Source organism: Sorex fumeus, unplaced genomic scaffold, assembly GCF_029834395.1.
Source record: "Sorex fumeus unplaced genomic scaffold, SorFum_2.1 ptg000039l, whole genome shotgun sequence".
Lineage (NCBI taxonomy): Eukaryota > Metazoa > Chordata > Mammalia > Eulipotyphla > Soricidae > Sorex > Sorex fumeus.
In genome coordinates this window covers 17049378-17069265 of record NW_026606096.1, presented here as the reverse complement: position 1 = coordinate 17069265, position 19888 = coordinate 17049378, and the positions used below count along the sequence as shown (strand labels likewise).

Genomic DNA, 19888 nt, shown 5'->3' with positions numbered 1-19888 from the left:
GGGGTGATGAAATGAACAGAAACTTTCTCAAAGGAAAAAGTTTGAATGGCCTAAAGGCACATGAAAAAATGCGCCTCCATTTATTCTTATAGTTGTTATTATTTTTCCCCTCGAAAGATCTGTGGATTTCCAATTGGGTTTCTCTGGTTTTAGTATTACTTCCCTCAGTCTTATTTATTTATTTATTTATTTAAAATTAGTTACTCATTTTATTTTATATTTTTTTCTTTTTGGGTCACACCTCGCGATGCACAGGGGTTACTCCTGGCTCTGCACTCAGGAGTTACTCGTGGCGGTGCTCAGGGGACCATATGGGATGCTGGGAATCGAACCTGGGTCGGCCGTGTGCAAGGCAAACACCCTACCCGCTGTGCTATTGCTCCAGTCCCTCAGTCTTTTTTAAAAGAATAATTTCATTTATTTATTTTTATTAAAGGACTAAGATTTACAAAGTCAATGATAGTTGAGTTTTAAGCCTATAGTATTTCAACATCAATCCCACCACCAGTGACAATTTTCCTCCACCAGTGTTCCCATATTCCCTTCCCACTCCAACCCCCACCTTCCTGCCTGTCAACTTGACAAGCACATTACACAGTTTCAGTGGTTGCACCTTAGATCTCATGTTTTCAGTTTCGTTGACTTTACAAAAGCAGCCTGAATGATCTTTCAAGCACAAAAGCGATCAAGTCACTCTTCTGCATAAATGTTTACAGAAACTTCCCTTTTCAATTAGAACAAATTCTGTACCCCTAATGATGGTTAAGAACCCCATGACTGACTTATTCTCCTTCTCTGCTAGCCTACACAGAAATCTCTTTCAATCACTTATCACAATCCTCTTTAAGTTCATACATATCTTATCATTGCTTGGAATGAATTTCCTTTTCTGACTTCTTCTTTGGATTAGTTCCTCAAGAAAAACTTCGTTCCACTAGATACAATACATTCACATAACTTCACTTATGGATTTTTAAAACTCTATTTAATCTATCTCATTAACTAGGAAAAATCTTGGAAATAACTTTACTGTGTTTATAGATTGTAAGATATTTTCTGATACAAAGCAAATATTCAACAGTGGTTCAAGGTGTGAATAATTAATGAGTTTATTCACTAGATATTTTCAAAAGGTAAGAGTGTCCATTTAGAGCATAATTTTCTGAGAAGTTCAACAGCATTATACAAACTGTATTCACATTAATCTTATTAATGCCAGTGCTTTGCCAAAAAGTAAGATCCTGTTGGTCTTAAAAAGTAGACTTATAAAACCCTGGAGTTTTAAGGAAAAATTGTCTTTTCATTTTCACATACTTCATTTTATGTTATTATAATTTGCAAAGCTAAAAATTAAAATGATTTATTTTATCACGTACTCATTAACCTCTAAAATATTTCTTAATGAAAACTAAAAATGGGTAATGAAAGCTATTGTTCAATAATATGAAGCATATCCCCTAATTCACCATTCAACTCAAGGTTGATACAGAACATTACACATTGTTACTATTTACCTTTGTTTCCTCCCTTGTAATATAAATAATTGATGGAATTTACCACTCCTTTTTGTTTTACCTTACACCCCCTTCTTCAGACCAGTGGCAAGTTCACAGAATTTCCTGTTGCTTAGCCAAAAACTCCCCCATAATCATGTGGCAGCTTAACTGGGTCTTCATGTGTAAAATGGTTGGGTTGAAGAATACAGCCTGACCCTGCCCAATTTCCATATTGTCTCAATTTGTTTTGCAAATTTCATCTCAGCACTGCCTGATTACGAAGTCATTCCAAAATTTCATTTTGATCAGTTCCTAAATGTCACAGTTATTCTGAGAAACGTGGAAGGCATTGAATAGGTACAAGCAATGATTTCTATTGCCTGGAGCTTATTCCCCAGGGAAGAAGAATTAGTACATAGAAGACTATTAGAGAATAACTGAATACTAAATAAGTATTAACCTTAAAGATGATGAGAATTGCAGGAAGGAAAATATCACAGAGGCATGAAATGGATATTTGGAGTTGGGAGGAGATCTTTAATTGAGGAATACTTGCACTTGATCATGAATGAGGGTTACTGGTTTCTTCCTTCCTTCCCTGATTTGAATTTTTTTCACTTCCTCTTAAACTGGTATTGCTTGCTTTGTGTTTAAATGTCCTTACCCAAATTTATAGCATTCTACAAAAGTGCCCAATAGTCGTATTTGAAACCTGACCTTCCCATGCAAGTTTTGCTTCTAGCATAATACCTCATATTTTGTGACAGTGACAAGTGCACTGATGTGACCTCAGGCAGGGTGCGCTTCTTTTTTTTATTCCTGGGAACCCATCTATTCTTGTTTAAAGAGAACACTTCTCTTTTCTGCTAAGTTATTGCTGATAAGTGTAAGATTGAAGATATGACGGCTCACATGTCTCTTCCTTCTGCATACATACAGAAACTCATTTACAGCTGGAGAAAATGAGAACATACAGCCTTGGAAAGAGAATAAGAGAGAATATAAAATTGTAATATACCTGGATTTTACATTTCTGGCTAATACTGAGTTTTTGTTAAGAAGTTATTTTAATTAATTTAGGACAATTTTATTCTTGTCAGAATTATGAGTCCTGAGGGGGAAAAAAAGGTACAAGGTTAATGGGAAGACGAAGAGGATGGACATACGAATTAGGACCTAAGAGAAATAAAGACAATAAAAATCAAGGTGCTGATAAGAAGCAACATCTGGAGAAAGGAATGGCAGGAATTTGTTGGAAACTGAAAACATACAATGTAGAAAAACAAACAGAAACTCAGGAGACGTATTGAAAAAAATGGGGACAACTGAATGAGAAAGTGGGTTTGAAGGGAAGTAATACCCAAACCATGATATCTGAGTTCCTGGCAGAGTTGGTATTTTGTCAGTCTATGGCTTTAGAGAGATGACTCACTCTATACTGGCATAAAAGTGTGCAATACAGGAATTTAATACAATTATGCCTTGTGCCAGCATTTGGGGGAAAATGGTAGCTCATAATTGTGTTTTCTAAATTGTCTTTTTGGATATAATTGTATCATTCCTCTTCCTAATTGGAGCACAGGGAGAATTTTTAGCACAGAACAATATTTCTTGAAGGGTGATCCCTGGATCAACAACAAATATATCACCTGGAATATTTTAAAAACTTGAACTCATGCACCTAACCCCAGAATAAAGAAATCAGAAACTCTGAAGTAGGTGCAGCAATCTGTATTTTTAGTTGCTGATATCGTCTAAGGTTTGAGAACTGATATTATATTCTGGATATGTTGACTGCATAGTAGGTGAGGTAATCCAGTACAATAATGCTATAAATTTTAAATAGGGAAAAACCCCCTTTGAAACTGTATTTCCCCTAATCTGTTTACTCAAAAGCTATATGCTGAGTATACACTATGGGGCAGTGTTCAAGTACTGTGGACACTGAACAGAACCAACCTGAGGCATTCATTCACAATATATATTAGCAATTAAAATTATACTATGCATTATTTATAACAACCAAGAGATGGAAACAGCCTAAGTGCCCATTGACAGATGATTGGATAAGGAATATGTATATATTCAAAATATGATTCAGAATACAACAAAATACAACCAAGCTATAAAAGAAGATGAAATTCTGTCTTTTACAGTTCATAGTTGACTCCAGAGGATATTATATCCAGATGCAAAAATAAGACAAATGTTATATGATTCCATTCATATGGTGTATAATGAAAAGACAAACACAAATTAAATAAAACAAAAAGTTTGGTTTTAGACTTTAAGTCTAGTTGGTAACCAAAGAAAGTAGGGAAATGGGGTAAGTAAATTGGGATACAACGACAGATACTGGTGAAAGATAGAATTTGATTTCAGTGTTCTCCAGGCTCACACGGAGTCGGGAATGGGTGACCTCCCTCTGTGTTTCTGATAACTTGGCAGTCATGCCCAGAAACTGCCTCTGGTGCATATAAGCTCATTAATGGTCATTATCCAGAGACTCCCAAAAAAATCTCTTGGAAGAGAGCAACACAGAATGATACTCCATAGAGATGCCTCCGGGCCCTGTGCCAGGCTGTCTCACCAGGGGAAACCCGAAGAGGGGGCGGGTGAGTTCCTCTCCCCTCCCCAGCAGAGCCCTGGAAGAACTCAATCACCACCATGCTCCTGGCCCATCTTCACAGGCTTGGAAAAGCCTCACGCATAAGTGAAAATGCTGAAAAACTCAGCTATGTGGGACCTGTGATCCACAGGTTCACTATAAGATGCTCCAAGTATCACCAAAAGTGATCCCTGAGCAGTGTTGGGCCTCACCTCAATGTCACGGTCATGGTATCATGGTCCTCCTGTTGTTCATCGATTTGCTCGAGCGGGCCCAGTAACATCTCCATCGTGAGACTTGTTGTTACTGTGTTTGGCATATGAAATACGTCACAGGTAGCTTGCCAGGCTTTGCTGTGCAGGCGAGATACTTTCGGTAGCTTGCTGGGCTCTCCGAGAGGGGAGGAGGAATCAAACTCGGGTCGGCCATGTTGGCTGCTTGCAAGGCAAACGCCCTACCGCTGTGCTATCGCTCCAGCCCATCTATCGCTCCACCCCAATATCTAAATAAAATAAAAATTTAAAAACATGGCCAAATAAAAATACAATGATGCTATAGCAATGCCTTCTGGAACTCGGGGTGTCCACTATGGAATCATGAAGGTGCCCCTATCAATATAAACCAAGGAAAAATGACTAGGAATTAGTTTGATGAGTGACAGATTGAGTGATGTGAAGAAATTCTAGATCTTCATAAAAACAGGCCTGGGCTCTTTGAGGGAACTGAAAACAGGGTTGCCTGTGCAGGGTCACTGCTGACAGTACGTGCTGAAAAGCTGGCGAGGCAGTACAAACAGATCTTGCAGAAATTTGCTAAGTCTATTACCCTTTGTTCCTTTTTTTTCCCTAGGAGCAATTAAGAGATTATTGGTAGGTTAGAGTATGGTTTATGATGATCTGATTCATATTTTGGTTTATCTTTGGATGCAACATTTTCTATCAAAAAAAAAAAAAGCGGAAGCCCCTCCAACTGCACAATAACTGTGGGTGTATTAGCATGATGATTTAAATTCTTTGTAAGTCATAATTGGCTAAGAAAGAAAATTTCCCTAAATAATGTCAGAAAGAGGGTAGGTTGTCTACGTGCAGAATAAGTGAAAGAAACAGAAAAAGGAGGAAGGGCTCAGGGCTCCTTCTGCTTTGTGGTTGTGGCTCAGACTAATTCTGCCCATGCACGTCTGAAGCAGGAATGCAAGTTCACAGCAGTGTCGTCATTTCTCAAGGCTCATCTTTTTCCCCTACACAGGAGGCCCCGACATTCAAGCTAGGCTTGTCTGAAGAATTTGTACTGATGCATGGTTTTATTTGAAGACTTCACTTATCTTCTGGGCTTCACACCCTCCTAGAATAATATCCCAATCTATCTCCTCTGTCCTTGAGAAGATTTTTCCATTTTAAAGATATGTGTGTTTGCTCTGCCCTCTGCCATTATATTATGTTATTGACCACTGCCTGTGCGCAATTGTTTAGTGTTGATCACTGGATAGTTCTGGAATGTTTGAAAAATTACACAAACCCAGCTGTGATTGCACTTGTGTTATAGTTAAGAAGCCTAATACTGTCTGTGGGACAAACGGCCCTGGAATGTCACTGTATCCACCAACAGCTTGAATGTGATTGAAATCATCATTTTTTCCCCCTTAAAGCAACTTGTTTGTGATCTCTTCTGTCTTTAACTGTAATACCTAGTTTCAAAGGTTTTAGGTGGTCTTTCATTTCTTTTTTCTAATGCTTTGTAACAATTGCAACACTTAAGTCATTTTGATTTGCCTGTGGAATACCATTATCACATTTGTTCCTCCTTTTCATCGACCATTTATCACCTTACTCTTAATTACTTCAAAGTAGGATACTTCCACCATATCACTATTTGTTGTCCAAAATCTAAATTCTTTTCTCAGTAAACTCTCAGAAACTCTGTGGATACTCTGTCTATGCCATTATTCGATGAACATAGCTACACCATGTTTGGCACCAAGGAATTCATCAAGGTAGTTTGAAAACAGGGACAAACTGAATAAAGTTAAGTTCTTGAAGGGAAAATGTGTGTGTTCACTTAGTGGTGCTCAGGGACTAATCCTGATCCCAGGTTCCTGGGTTCCTCCTGGTAGGAGACTATAGGCTTGAACCAAGACTTCTGGCTTGAAACCATGCGTGGCAGGTCTTTGAACTGTCTCCCACAATGTCTTTGGAGAGAAAAGTTTAGTTTTTATCAACCTATGCAAATCTTTAACTCAGTCGTACAAGTTCACATAGAATTCTCAATGCACAATGTTATTTCTCCACAATTTCTAGTGCCCTGGTATTTCTCATTGTGTGTTTGGAATATCAACCATGCATTTCTTCCAACATAAATCTGCTTTTCTTGGTCCCAGTTTCAACTATTTACTAGGAACACCTCTTCTTAAAGAATTCACTAAGAAAATGAATCATCTATTGAAAACATAAGCTCAACTATTTTCTTTCTTAAAATTTCTGCAGTTTTCCACTTTTGGAATATATAATTGCCAACTGGTGCATTGTTAGGAGTGTGTTCAAATTCTTTCACTAGATCATTTAAGGGACAAATAAAGTATCCTGCTGTCAAAAATTTAGCTTGGTGGGTGTGTTTTGATGATAGCCCAGAACAGGAAATGATACCTAGTCACCTAAATCTCACTTTCACAAGTACAAGTCAACACTGAGTAACCTATATTTAATATGTTCCTCTTGTACTGTGCCTTAAAAATTAGGTGAACTAGTCATGATGACTTTAATTACAGGCATTATTAGCTCTTCCAACCCCCACTGCTCAAATATCATTCAGTCTACAACTAACTTTGGTGACTTTAATGAACCTGAACTCACAAGCATATCTGTAAGTGTCTAGAGAATGATATTAAGTGGTTTCAACTGAGGATTCTTAGTCTAGACCAGAAACAGTGTCTTATCCTATTCGCCAACATGATGGCAAAATCCTATCCAAAAATTTATAAGAAACTTACATTAATGCAACTCAACTGATGTTACTTCTGGTCTAAGTCCCTTTGTGTGTTGTATATGGCCTAGATATCTTTCCATTTTCATTCCTACCACATGTACTCCTCATGTTGCACACCATGACCACCAGTTAGTTTTCAGTTCCCTGGAGTGCTAAGCTTCCCTTCTCCAGTTCTTCCTGCATGAGCCCTCTCTCCTGCCTGATTTTTGTCATTTCCTTCCTTGATCAATTCCTGTCATACTTAGAGACTTAACACGTAAGAGAGTTCTCTGATCTGGCAAAACAGATAAATCTTCCTTGTACTCTTCTATTCCTTAACTCAATTGTAGTTACATGTTTACTATAAAATATGTTCCTTATTAGCTTATAATCTCTAAGTAGCAAAAAGCCTACACAAGTGTAAAATGTGGTAATATTTTAATTGCCTAAAGTAAACACTAATGCATACTAGAAGCTCAAATGAATAAATGAACATGCATTTTATGAATAACTGTCTTATAAAGCTGCTGGAGAGAAAAACTATTCAAATATTACTTATATCAGATTCCTAGTCTCCTTTTCTTTCCTGAATAGACAGACAGTATTATCTGGATTACATAAAACACACAACATATAATGTGAGGTCACTACAAATTTTAGAAAATGGAGTCAACAAAGGGCTTAAGACAATCAGATGAAACACACACATATTTTGACTTCAAATTTTATAAAAACAAGTGTAGGTAATATCCCAAGAGGCTTGGAGCACGTGCATTTATTAGGGAGCCTTTGGTACATGCCCAAGAAGTGCATGGTCTCCTAGTCCCACTGGGAGTAACACCTGTGCAATGAACCAGAGTAGTCCCTGAGCATTACTGGGTGTGGCGCCCAAACAAGATCAAAACCAAAACACAAGCCCAAATGGCGAAATCTACAAGAAAAAAATAACTTGTACCCAGACAGAATATAACCAATCTAATACTAAGAAAATGTAAGCATGTTCGTTTTGTATAAAATGGTCTCAGGTGTTCATACTAATATGGCTATTCCTGTAATTCTTTTGAATATTAAGTTATTTTACAAATGTATAGAGATGGGTTTTAAAAGGTGAGAAAACGGTTAAGTATGAAATGCCTCCTATCTGGAGCCTTTTAGCATATGATCATCAGTCTCTTACATCTCTATGATCTGCCCTCAAGTAACCCCACTGGCCTGTGCATGATCTGTCTTTCTTCCTGCAACCTTAATTTCCACTGCTGAGTCAGACAACTGGAGAGCACATTAAGCACCAGCTAAAATGGCGACTTTTCTGGTCAAAACTCATTCCTGAAAAATGCAAGTTTTGATTATTTTTCTTTCTTTTTCTTTTTTTTTTTTTGGTAACACCCTGTGATGCTCAGGGGTTACTCATGGCTTTGCACTCGGGAATTACTCCTGGTGGTGTTTGGGGGACCATATGGGATGCTGGGAATTGAACCTGGGTTGGCCACATGCGAGGCAAATGCCCTACCTGCTGTGCTATTGCTCCAGATCCTTGATTATCTTTCTATCGATGCTCAAAGTTCACCAAATTTGAGGTGAAAAATTTAAGTTTCTTACACTCTCATTTATATTTTCCTCACTGTTCATTCAGAGCTATCATGAGTACATGTATTAATTAGTTTGTTAGGCCCTTCACCAGGATAAATCATTGCTCAGTGTAAAGAAGGACTGGAGAAAATAGGATTTTATTGTGGAACTATTTTCAGTACTCTGAATAGATCTCATTGCTCTTCCTTATTTTTCTCATACCCACATTTAAAAAATATTAGTACTCTTTACTCAGACAACAGCATTATAAATATACCTGTACATTTTGAAAGTAGGAATCACATGTATACCTAACTCATATCAAAAAGAGTTATATTTGGATGGCATAAGTCTTTTTTTGACAGTGACTGACCTTCACACTTTCAGATTATCACAGTCATCACTGTAGGTGACAAAAGGTTCATGAACACAATTATTCATCTGCAACCCCACATCAGCCAGGTATTTGCACCTTCTATTATTGCCAGGACTTCAGTGTTAGAATATGTTTCTGGAACATTTTTCTTGACTATTTCATTTTGCTTAGAACTATGTAAGAGCTGAGGATCTCTGTGGTAATATCTACCTTGAATATCTTTGAATATGCTCCCCTAGTATCTCCTTAAGAGATACTTCACCTTAAGAGACCTTGGCAAGGAAAGACAGCATTCATGGTACATTGTAGCTTTTCCTGTGTGGTTACTTAAAGATCAAGTCTCACATTTAAATGACTTTTTCTTTTGGATATTAAATCCAACAGCTCAGTTCCAGTAGGTCTGGAAGACCCATCCAAATTCTACATAATTTATTATTAGTTTTCTATTCTCTTCACAACTCTCAGAATTTAACTTAGGCTCTTCTTTTTGCCTTAATCTAATGACACTCATCTGTGGAAGATGAATCTAAAGAATCTATGTAAAATTCTTTCCATCTGGGACTTAGAATTGGTGATTAAAATAGCTTCTTCTTTCCTTTATTTGCTCTTTTGACAGTTCTCAGAGTCCCCTCTCTTCCTCCAAAGTCTTTGTTCAACAGATTTCTTACCAGACTCCTTCCTAGCAGGGTTCAGCACTATGACAGGGGTGCATTGCTCAAGCATATCTTCATGCATATCATGAAAAATGGCAGATCTAGACAGAGCAGCAGACAAAGGATGGATAATGGAGAGAAAAGCCATGGGAAAATGGAGAGACAGAATGATTGAAATGATAGTGTGGACCAGAAGTTGATAAATAAAGGTTAACTGAAGAAAGCACTAACGGAGGAAAGAAAAAACAGTCTTATGTGTCCATATGTAGGGCAGAAGCAAGAGTCACAAAGACTCAGAATACAATAGAAGCTTACAGAACACAAATTCAAAGCAATGTTGGATAGGAACATTTGCTGTACACTTACCTGCAGATGTCTTGAGTAGATGGACAGACCGACAACCTTGATTGGCTCCTGGGTGCTGTTCCTATTGTTGGGCTGCTCGCCTGGAGAAATAAGTTAGATAATTTGGCATCTTGGTTAAGATAGTACATAGTCGATATCTTGCTTTTTTTCCACATATTTAAAAAATTACAGCAAACGTGGCTGCCAGTCATGTTGCTCATAACAGCTCACAGAATACAGGAAACTCAAGGTTCGTTTTGCAAAAGTAAAACTGATTTGAGGAACTTAGACCATCTGAGAGGCTGTCCTACTTTGCTGTTGCTTCATTTATGAGAGAGGAAGGCAATGCCACAAGTTTCTATTCTACTTGCTGTAAACTTTACTGTAAACTTTTGGTTCAGTTTGCCTGGAAACACTGATATCTATAGATAAGATCTGATGATCTACAGAAAGACTATTACTTGACAAGGATGATGATAATCTGGAAGCTAAAAACCAGATAGCCATAATTAGGTTGCTAAATAACATCTGGAATTAACAATAAGTGATACTGATACCAGGAGATACTATATCTTCAAACACTTTGTAAAGTCTAAGTGCATGCATTTTATCTCTTATTTCAACCTCAAGATAAATAAAAATCTATTCATTACAACACTATCTTTTACATCTGTTAGCCCTGTGTCCATACTAATTCTGAAATAAGAGAGCTTGAAATATCTCAGATGAATAGAACAAAGTTTTAGTTATTTTCTTAGCCTCTACATTTGAAATCTGGTATTATTCTATTTGGTTTAGCAAATTTGTATTTGCAACAAGTCATGATCAATGAAAAGTTAAAATATGTCAATAATTTATGGTTAGTCTTTGTACTGTGCTTTTGTCTGCTGTTTTATTTTCTTTTTAATCCTCTAAAAATGTGGTGAGAATATTAAACCTGAATGTTAAAGTCAGTATGAAAATTTCTAGTGTAGAGCTTTACTGAGAAAAATGTGGAATCCAGAGATCCAGAAGAAAGAAAACCTAATTGTAACATAGAAGTGCAGAAAACTTTTCCAGAGGATACTTGCTATGTTTTTACATCCTTGGGTGTTTATCTTTATGCCACGGTTGATGATGTGATGGTCTCGGAGCTGGAGATCTAAATCACATTCTGCTTGTGGTAGCCTCAGTTGATGTGCCAAATATGTACCCAAGCACTGCTTGTAGTAACTCTTGATCACAGAGCTTGGAGTAGCTACCAAGGACAGCCAAGTAAACTCCCCACTAAAAATAATTATTAAGCATCTTGATTTTAATTTTTGAATTTTATCTCTTTTACCTTACTTCCAAGGAAGAATCTCATTGAGTGTATAGCCATTGTAATGCAATTTATTATCAATTCAGGTAATTCATAGACATAGCATCTGGGAAATTATTCTGAACTATATTTGAGAAATAAGTTTCGATTTTGACTAACCTAATATATATAATATATATTTGTAGATAAATATATGTATATATGGCTGGAGTGACAGCACAGCGAGTAGGGCATTTGCCTTGCATGAGGCTGACCCAGGTTCAATACCTCCACCCCTCTTGGAGAGCCTGGAAAGCTACTAAGAGTATCCCACCTGCACAGCAAAGCCTGGCAAGCTACCCATGACTTATTTGATATGCTAAAAACAGTAACAAGTCTCACAATGGAAACGTTACTGGTGCCCATTCAAGCAAATCCATGAACAATGGGAGGACAGTGCTACAGTGTTACTTGCTATGCTAAATAATGTCAATATCCTAACACTTGTAACTTGGAAATGTTTTATATATGGTAAAAGACTGTCACTGTCACTGTCCTCCTGTTGTTCATCGATTTGCTGGAGCGGGCCCAGTAACATCTCCATTGTGAGACTTTGTTGTTACTGTGTTTGGCATGTCGAATACATCACGAGTAGCTTGCCAGGCTCTGCCGTGCGGGCGAGATACTCTTGGTAGCTTGCCGGGCTCTCCGAGAGGGGGGGAGGAATCGAACTTGGGTCGGCCAAGTTGGCTGTGTGCCCTACCGCTGTGCTATTGCTCCATCCCCATGGTAAAAGAAATGTTAAAAATTTGATTGTAAGTTAAAATCTTGAGATAGCAACATTATCTTGGATTTGCTTCTCAGGCCCAGTGTAACCACAAAGATTCTTATAATGTGCAGCAGTACAGCTAGGTTCAAAGAGAAGAGATGGAAAGATAAATAATAAAGGAGGATGCTTTACTTCAGAGTTTGAAAATCGAGGGAAGAACCTGTAAGTCAAGGAATGCACAATCTGGATAAAAGCCAGACAATGCACTTTCTGTCCAGAACAGTTTCTTTTTATTCTTTCTTTTTTTTAAAAAAAAAATTAATCACCACGAGCTACAGTTACAAAACTTTCATGTTTGAGTTTCAGTCATACAAGGATCGAACACCCATCGCTCCACCAACTCACATTTTCCACTACCAATGTCCCCAGTATCCACCCCCCCATCCCAACGCTCCCCTTGCCTCTATGGCAGACAGATTCCCCCATACTCTCCACTTTGGGGCATTATGCTTTGTGATATAGATACTGAGAGGCTATCATGTTTGGTCCTTTCTCTACTTTCAGCACACATCTCCCATCCCGAATCATGCCTTCAAAAATTACTTACTTAGTGATCCCTTCTCTATTTCAGCTGCCCCAGCTCATTAGACAGGCTTCCAACCAATACTTCCAACCAATACTTCTGGCCTTTGTCTCTACTGTCCTTGAGTATCAGTTTCATATTATGTTATTTTATATTCCACAAATGAGTGCAATCCTTCTATGCCGTTCCCTCTCTGATTCATTTCATTTAGCATGATACTCTCCATGATCATCCACTTATAAGCAAATTTCATGACTTCATCTTTCCTAACAGCTGCATAGTATTCCGTTGTATAGATGTACCAAAGTTTTTTTTAACCAGTCATCTGTAGAACAGTTTCTTAATTTGGGGGAAGGAACATTATGGCCATCTATGAGTCCCTACTATATTCCAAGAAAACCAAAGGTGAAAACTGTGCAAAGGGGGATCACAGAATGAGACTAGGAGGAGTCAGTTTATAGGACGGGTAGAAGTGGGGGTAGGGGACCACAGGAAAACAGAAAAAGGCTTAGAAACACAGTTTAGAGGAGTTTCCCCAAGTGGGCAATACTGCCATCTAGGCAGCAGTAGTGGCCTTGCGTGTAATGGGGGAGGGGATGGGGGAGCACTTCCTGTTTGCTTATAAAAGATAGATTTCCAGAAGTGCGAAAGTAAGTTTTGTTTTTGTTTTTGGGTTATGCCCAGAGGTTCTGAGGGCTTACTTCTGGATCTGTGCTAAGGGATCACTCCTGGCAGGTTTTTGGTACTGTATAGAGTGTGGGGGCCTGGAGGCCATGTGTAAGGAAAGCACCCTATCCGCATTTTCTGTCCAGAACAGTTTACTATCTCTTCAGCCTCCTCTGAATAATTATGTTTTTACCTCTAAAAACATGGAGGTAGGTTCACATAAGATTGAGAAGCTCTGCCCTAGAACCTCTGGAAGGGATGCAGCCCTATGAAATTGGGAGAACCATGTTTGACTTCTGACTTCCCAAATGATATGATTCATTATTTTAATGTTAAGCCAACACATTTTCAGAAATTTGTCACAGTTGTGATATATATATATATATCTAACATTAATAATCTTAAAAGGCAAGTGGAAGTTATCAAGAAAGAGAATATAAGTATTCTAAGCAGAGGAAACTACATGTGGGGAGGAAAGGATGGAATTCTCATTCCCAGCAATTTCCACAAGACTGATCTGATTTACCACTATGCACTTCTCTCTTTATTTGGGTGCCATGTGCGCAGGTACTCAAGGGACCATGCTATGTCAGGGGTTGGACTGTGTTGGCTGCATGCAAGACACATGATTTAACTATCTCTCTGCCCCATACCTCTATACAACTTTGCTATATGACTTGTTTTTGTTTTTCCTACCAATCCATGAATACCTATTATTTATAAAACTCTTGCCTGTTTTTGGGTCACAGCCAGCTGTGCTCAGGGCTTACACCTGGATCTGAGCTCAAGGATTACTCTAGGCAGGAATTAGGGACCATATGCAGTTCTTGGGATCCAATTCAGGTCATTGCATGCAAAGTAAGTGCTTTATTCACTGTACTATAATTCTGACCCACTGGTACCATAAATATTTATGACTTGTCTTAAATTTTAATTAAACATTTTGGGCCACATCTGACAGTGCTCAGGGATTACTCCTGGCTTTGCACTCTGGGATCATTTCTGGTGGGGCTCGGGGGACTGCATGGGTACTGGGGATTGAAACTGGGTTGGCCATGTGCAACGCAAGGGCCATACTATAACTCACTCACCATACTATAACCCACTCACCATACTATAACTCCAGTCCAGTCCAAAAAATTTTAATTTTATTGCAGTTTTGGTAAGATGATAACAATAGTTTTAAAGTGCATGGTATTGATGTACAATATTTCTATACATCACCATCACCAAAATCCCCATAACCCTTCACCATTGTCCTATGTCACTTGTTTTATCACTGGTCATATTATAAGTAATAGGATTCACAATATAATGAACAGCATAAAAATCATTCACAGCTACTTAATGAGTGTCAAAGCCAACTCTTTGAATATGTATGTGCAAGAAAAGATGCTGAAACAGAAATAATTATAATAAAACAAATGTTTACAATCTTGCAGTTCTGAAAATTGTATATTTTCCCATGGAAAAAAGATTTATCAATGAACTAATATGAATCCTTCAAAGCACATCTTTATTTTGGAGAACTTTTTGGTCCATCATGATATTGGATCAAGTACCTTATAACCCTGCTGTACTTAGAAGTCTTTGATTCCATAAAGAATTTTCAAATAGCTCATACCCTATACTAGTTCTAAAGTGCTCAGGATGCTAAAACGGATGAGGTTAAAAATCTTTTAACTTTGGGTCCTCTCAGGATTCACTTGTAGGCCAAATACTTACCATTGAAGTGCTTGGATTCCTTGAGTTCTCTGTTCTGGGTTTTTATCTGATGCCATCTATTTTTACTTGGATGCACAGCTTATCAGGATGAGATAAATTAGAGGCCCCTGGTGGCAACATTTGGACTGAAGAGAGTAAATAAATATAGCACAGCGGGTAGGGCGTTCGCCTTACAAGCGGACAACATGGCCGACCCGAGTTCGATTCCTCCGCCCCTCTCGGAGAGCCTGGCAAGCTACCGAGAAGTATTCGATATGCCAGACACAGTAACAACAAAGTCTCCAATGGAGACGTTACTGGGCCCGCTCGAGCAAATCGACGATCAACGGGAGGGCCTTATATATTTTCATTTCCCCAAAAGGCAACTTGAGCTTACTTCCAGAGTTTCTCTCAAGGTCACAAGCTGAGTTCATAACTGGTACTCCCGGCTCACCCACACAATCTTAAAAGATATATCTGCCCTTCCTCTGTCTTACTTTCTTAAGTCTTATTACACTTCCTGAAATAACACCACAACCCCCAAAATTCAGTTCCTTAGATCCAAGTAAGACAGAGTCTAAATTAAGACTACTGAAATCTCTTAGTTGCTCAATCTCTTAGCTTAATCAACTCTAGCTTATGTTGGTTTTGATTCATTTGCACAGCAAACATGAATTAAGCTTCAATAATGTAATAAATACTGTAGTTAATCTGGGGAATAAAATAAAAACAAAAAACAGATGGCATCCTGAATAAGCTTCTTTTTAGTGGAGAGATGTAAATGAACAGGCAATTTTAATGCAGTCTGGTGTTGCCTGATTACTGAATCCAGTAATGTGAGTTCAGATGAAGGACACTTAATACAGCATGGAGCAGAAATCTAAAATATCTCAGGAGGTAACACCTCCTGAATGTTTGCAAAATGGGGAAGAGAAGTCTGAAGACAGAGAAGAGAGTATAAGTGCATAGCTTAAAGAGAGCATGTCTTTTTCTAGAAATTGCAAATGTTTTGTGAAGAAAAGATCTTAAGAAGTAAGAAGTGATACTGTTAGGATAAAACAAACAAACACAAACAAAACAAAACAAAGCAGAGTTCCTGGATACCACACTAAAATGTTTGGATTGCGCCCTGAAATGAACGGAAATATTCATTGAGAGATAAGGTAAGGTAAGGTAAAGGCCCTCCCGTTGATCGTCGATTTGCTCGAGCGGGCCCAGTAACGTCTCCATTGGAGACTTTGTTGTCATTGAGAGATATTAACCAGCAAATGGAAATGATTAAATTTGGTCAATAGAAAGAGGGCTCACTTTAGCAGCTGAGGACAGGGCGATCCAGAAATGACCCTAGGCAGAAAGAAGAATGAGAATTCACTATATCTAAAAATGTAGCAGGGATTGAGAAAAGGCTAATTTAAATGATATCTGTCCAACAGGTTGCTTTAGTGTTAAATATAATAAAAATTATCTGAAAGATAGGCTGGAAAAAAAAGCAACACAGGAAAACAGAAAAATTCTTCAGTAAAAGAATAAAACATCTGTTTTAGCATCCTGAGCACTTTAGAACCAGTATAGGGTATGAGCTATATGAAAATTCTTTATGGAATCAAAGACTTCTAAGTACAGCAGGGTTATAAGCTACTTGATCCAATATCATGATTGACCAAAAAAGTTCTCCAAAAGAAAGATATGCTTTGAAGAATTTATATTAAGAAACTGAATATTTTACTACATACCAAAACACAGTATGAATCAACAGTAATTTGAAGAATATGTGGGTAACAGAGGAAGAATTAAATTATTAGAATTAAATCTATGATTTTTGCTATCTATCGTTATATCATTTTGTAACTTATTAAAAATTGCATTTCAAATCAGTGGGAAAAGAGTAAATCATTAAATAATATGGAGGGGGGAATGACTTGTGATTTGGAAAAACATAAAACTAGGTCTTTTTCTCATTGTACACTAATGCTTAGGTGGATGAAAGACTAAATTTGATTAAAAAACATAAAAGAATAAGAAGAGGATATAACTGCATAAATTATAATACTACAGAAGTTAATTTGTTTTTAGGATGGCATGGTATAAAAATAATATAGGAAAAAAATAAAGCCTAAAAATTAAAAACAGAATTAAATTGTCCAAGAAAAATAGAAACATATGCACTCAAATATACCAACACAAACCCAGACAAAGCTCTGTTATTAAATAATGGCATATTTTATAACATACGTTTGTAAGACATATTTTTCTTGTACTGAGATATTTTTTACAAATCAAGAAAATAAAAGCCAGTTAATTATAGAGGAAAATGAGTAAAATATATATATATTTCTAGAGAAGTAATTAGATATGGGCCAAAGCCATGTGTAAAATGATACTCAATTGTAGGATAACAATTGTCCTTCTTGCATAGCCTCAAGTAGCTTAGGTTTATTGGGTTGCTCCCATCACAGTACTCCTATTCCTCTGTGTTTACTTATAACTTCTTTCTTTGTGCTTTGTTGACTTGTAAATATTGTTTTTCTCTTCTCCCTATGTCCTTTGCATAGTTTATTCAGAGCAATGACCTTTTCCTATGGACACAAGAAGACAGTATATGCTATGCTTTTGTTATGTGACTCTCAGTGATATTTTTCTCCTGGGCATCTGTTCTCTCACCTAAGCCTCAGCTGCCCTTTCTTCCTAGCACTCCCAAAAGCAAGGTCCTGACGAGGGACTGGATGGAACCTGGGCAAGCGGTAAGCTATATGCTACCCAGGCATCAAGATGGGCCTGGCCAAAGTGCCATGATGCTTAACTATAAGTTAAGAGCTTGGTCATGGACAAATGCTGTCATGATCCAAAAAGTAATAACTAGATTCGAACCCTGCTAGGATTAGGAATGATTAAGCTGGCCTGAGCGCTATAGTCTGAGTCTGTGGCAAGATGTTCCCAGGAGAGCTGCCCCTACAAGCCTCAATGTTATCTCTTACTGTGTCCATACAAAAATCACTTGATCACTTTACTTCCCGTTAATCGTTGATTTGCTTGAGTGGGTGCCAGTAATGTCTCCATTTGTCCCTGTCATGTGCTAGTGTAGCCCAATGGCATTTGTTTGCTCTAGGAACACAAAGAGCCTCAAACCCATCATTCATGATCTTGATGAAGAAGTCTGACCATCTGGTAGGTGGTCGGCCACGCAATCTTTGACATCCCGTGGAATCCAGTCGGTAACAACTCTAGTCCAGCGGTCGTCTTTAAATCTCATTACGTGACCAGCCCATCTGATTTTTGACACCTTGGCAAATGAGACAGTGTCCCTGATTCTTGATCGACGGATGTTGGAACTCTGGATTCTTTCTCTCATTTGAGTGAAACGTGTTATTCCAAGCATAGCTCTTTCAATTCTTCTTTGGGAGACCTGAATGGCGTTCTCATCCTGTTTGCGTAGGGCCCAGGTCTCTGAGGCATATGTTAATGCAGGAAGAACAGTAGAATCAAAGAGATGTGCCAGGAGACGGAGGTTCTTCGTCCTCTTAGCTATTTCTTCCACGTTCTTGAAGGCATTCCAAGCCGCTCTCTTCCTCCTGCGCAGCTCGGGTGCCAGGTCATTTGTCATGTTGACTTCTCTACCCAGGTACACATAGCTATTGCATTCGGAGATGGTCGTTCCATTGAGAGCAAATGGGGCATCAGGAACGAGGCTGTTTCTCATAAACATTGTCTTCGTTAAATTCAGCTGTAGTCCTACCTTTCCACATTCACGGTCAAAGTCAGTCAGCATTTGTGCCGCTTGGCTGATGTTTGGTATTAAAACAATGTCATTAGCAAAGCAGAGGTGGTATAGTTGCTGACCATCTATCTTCACTCCCATTCCTTCCCATTCCAGTCGTCACATGATGTTCTCGAGGGTGGCACTGAAGAGTTTCGGTGAAATGGTATCACCCTGCCGAACCCCTCTCTTGACATCAATGATTACTTCTTTGTAGAATGGTGAGATCCTGGTAGTGAATCCGCAATACAGCTCACGGAGGATCTTGATGTATTGGGCTTGAATGCCCTGATTGGCTAGGACTTCAATGACTGCTTACGTCTCAACAGAATCAAAGGCCTTCTTTAAATCCATGAACGTTAGACAGAGAGGCATCTTGAACTCCCGAGAAACCTCAGTGAGTTTGGTTATCATGTGGATATGGTCGATGGTGCTGAATCCTTTGCGGAACCCGGCTTGCTCGCATGGTTGTCCTTCATCTAGTGTTCTGCCAATCCTATTTAGGATGACTCGAGTGAACAACTTGTAGATGACAGACAATAGGCAGATCGGGCGATAGTTGCCAATGTCATGGATGTCTCCCTTCTTGAACAGTAGTATGGTCCTGCTGGTTTTCCATTGGGACGGAACCTTGCATTCAGACAGGTAGCGAGTGAAGAGCCGAGCCAGTGTATTGATGAGTACTGACGGCAGGTTCTTCAGGTGTTCAGGTCTGACCTTGTCTGGGCCGGGTGCTGTTCTTTTCTTTACTGAGGAAATGGCAGTTTTGTTATTTCCCCATACAAAAATAACTAGTATTAAGATGTTGATAGAGTTATTGGACTGAGCAAAGGAGGAAAACACCTTAGGGGATATTTTTCCCTTGGGCAGTCAGGAAAGGCTTTGGAATACCTTTTAGGTAGTGTTCCCTTTGAACTTGGTGGACCCTCAGGAAGGGCTTTCTTATGTTGATTTGGCTACCTGACTGGGTGCAGTGTGGGCCCAGAGTGCTGGGGAGTTGAGAGGAAAGAGAGCTTGGGAGAGAGTGAGAAAGAGCAGGGCAGCAAGATGGACTGTGGAGAGACTAGCAAGGGGCACAGAGAGAGAAGAACGTAGCAGAAGAATACAGGAGCAGGCGTGTGGAGAGAG

General features: G+C 38.6%; 1 protein-coding gene across 2 annotated transcripts in view; it reads right to left on the bottom strand.

The window, feature by feature from the left end:
• MARCHF1 (membrane associated ring-CH-type finger 1) overlaps nt 1-19888 on the bottom strand; it is a 637376-nt gene that overhangs the window by 101696 nt on the left and 515792 nt on the right. For both annotated transcript variants that reach the window (XM_056119134.1, XM_056119132.1), the window contains exon 4: nt 10027-10106. In XM_056119134.1, coding sequence (XP_055975109.1) covers nt 10027-10106 — 80 coding nt within the window. The remainder of the gene's footprint in view (nt 1-10026; nt 10107-19888) is intronic.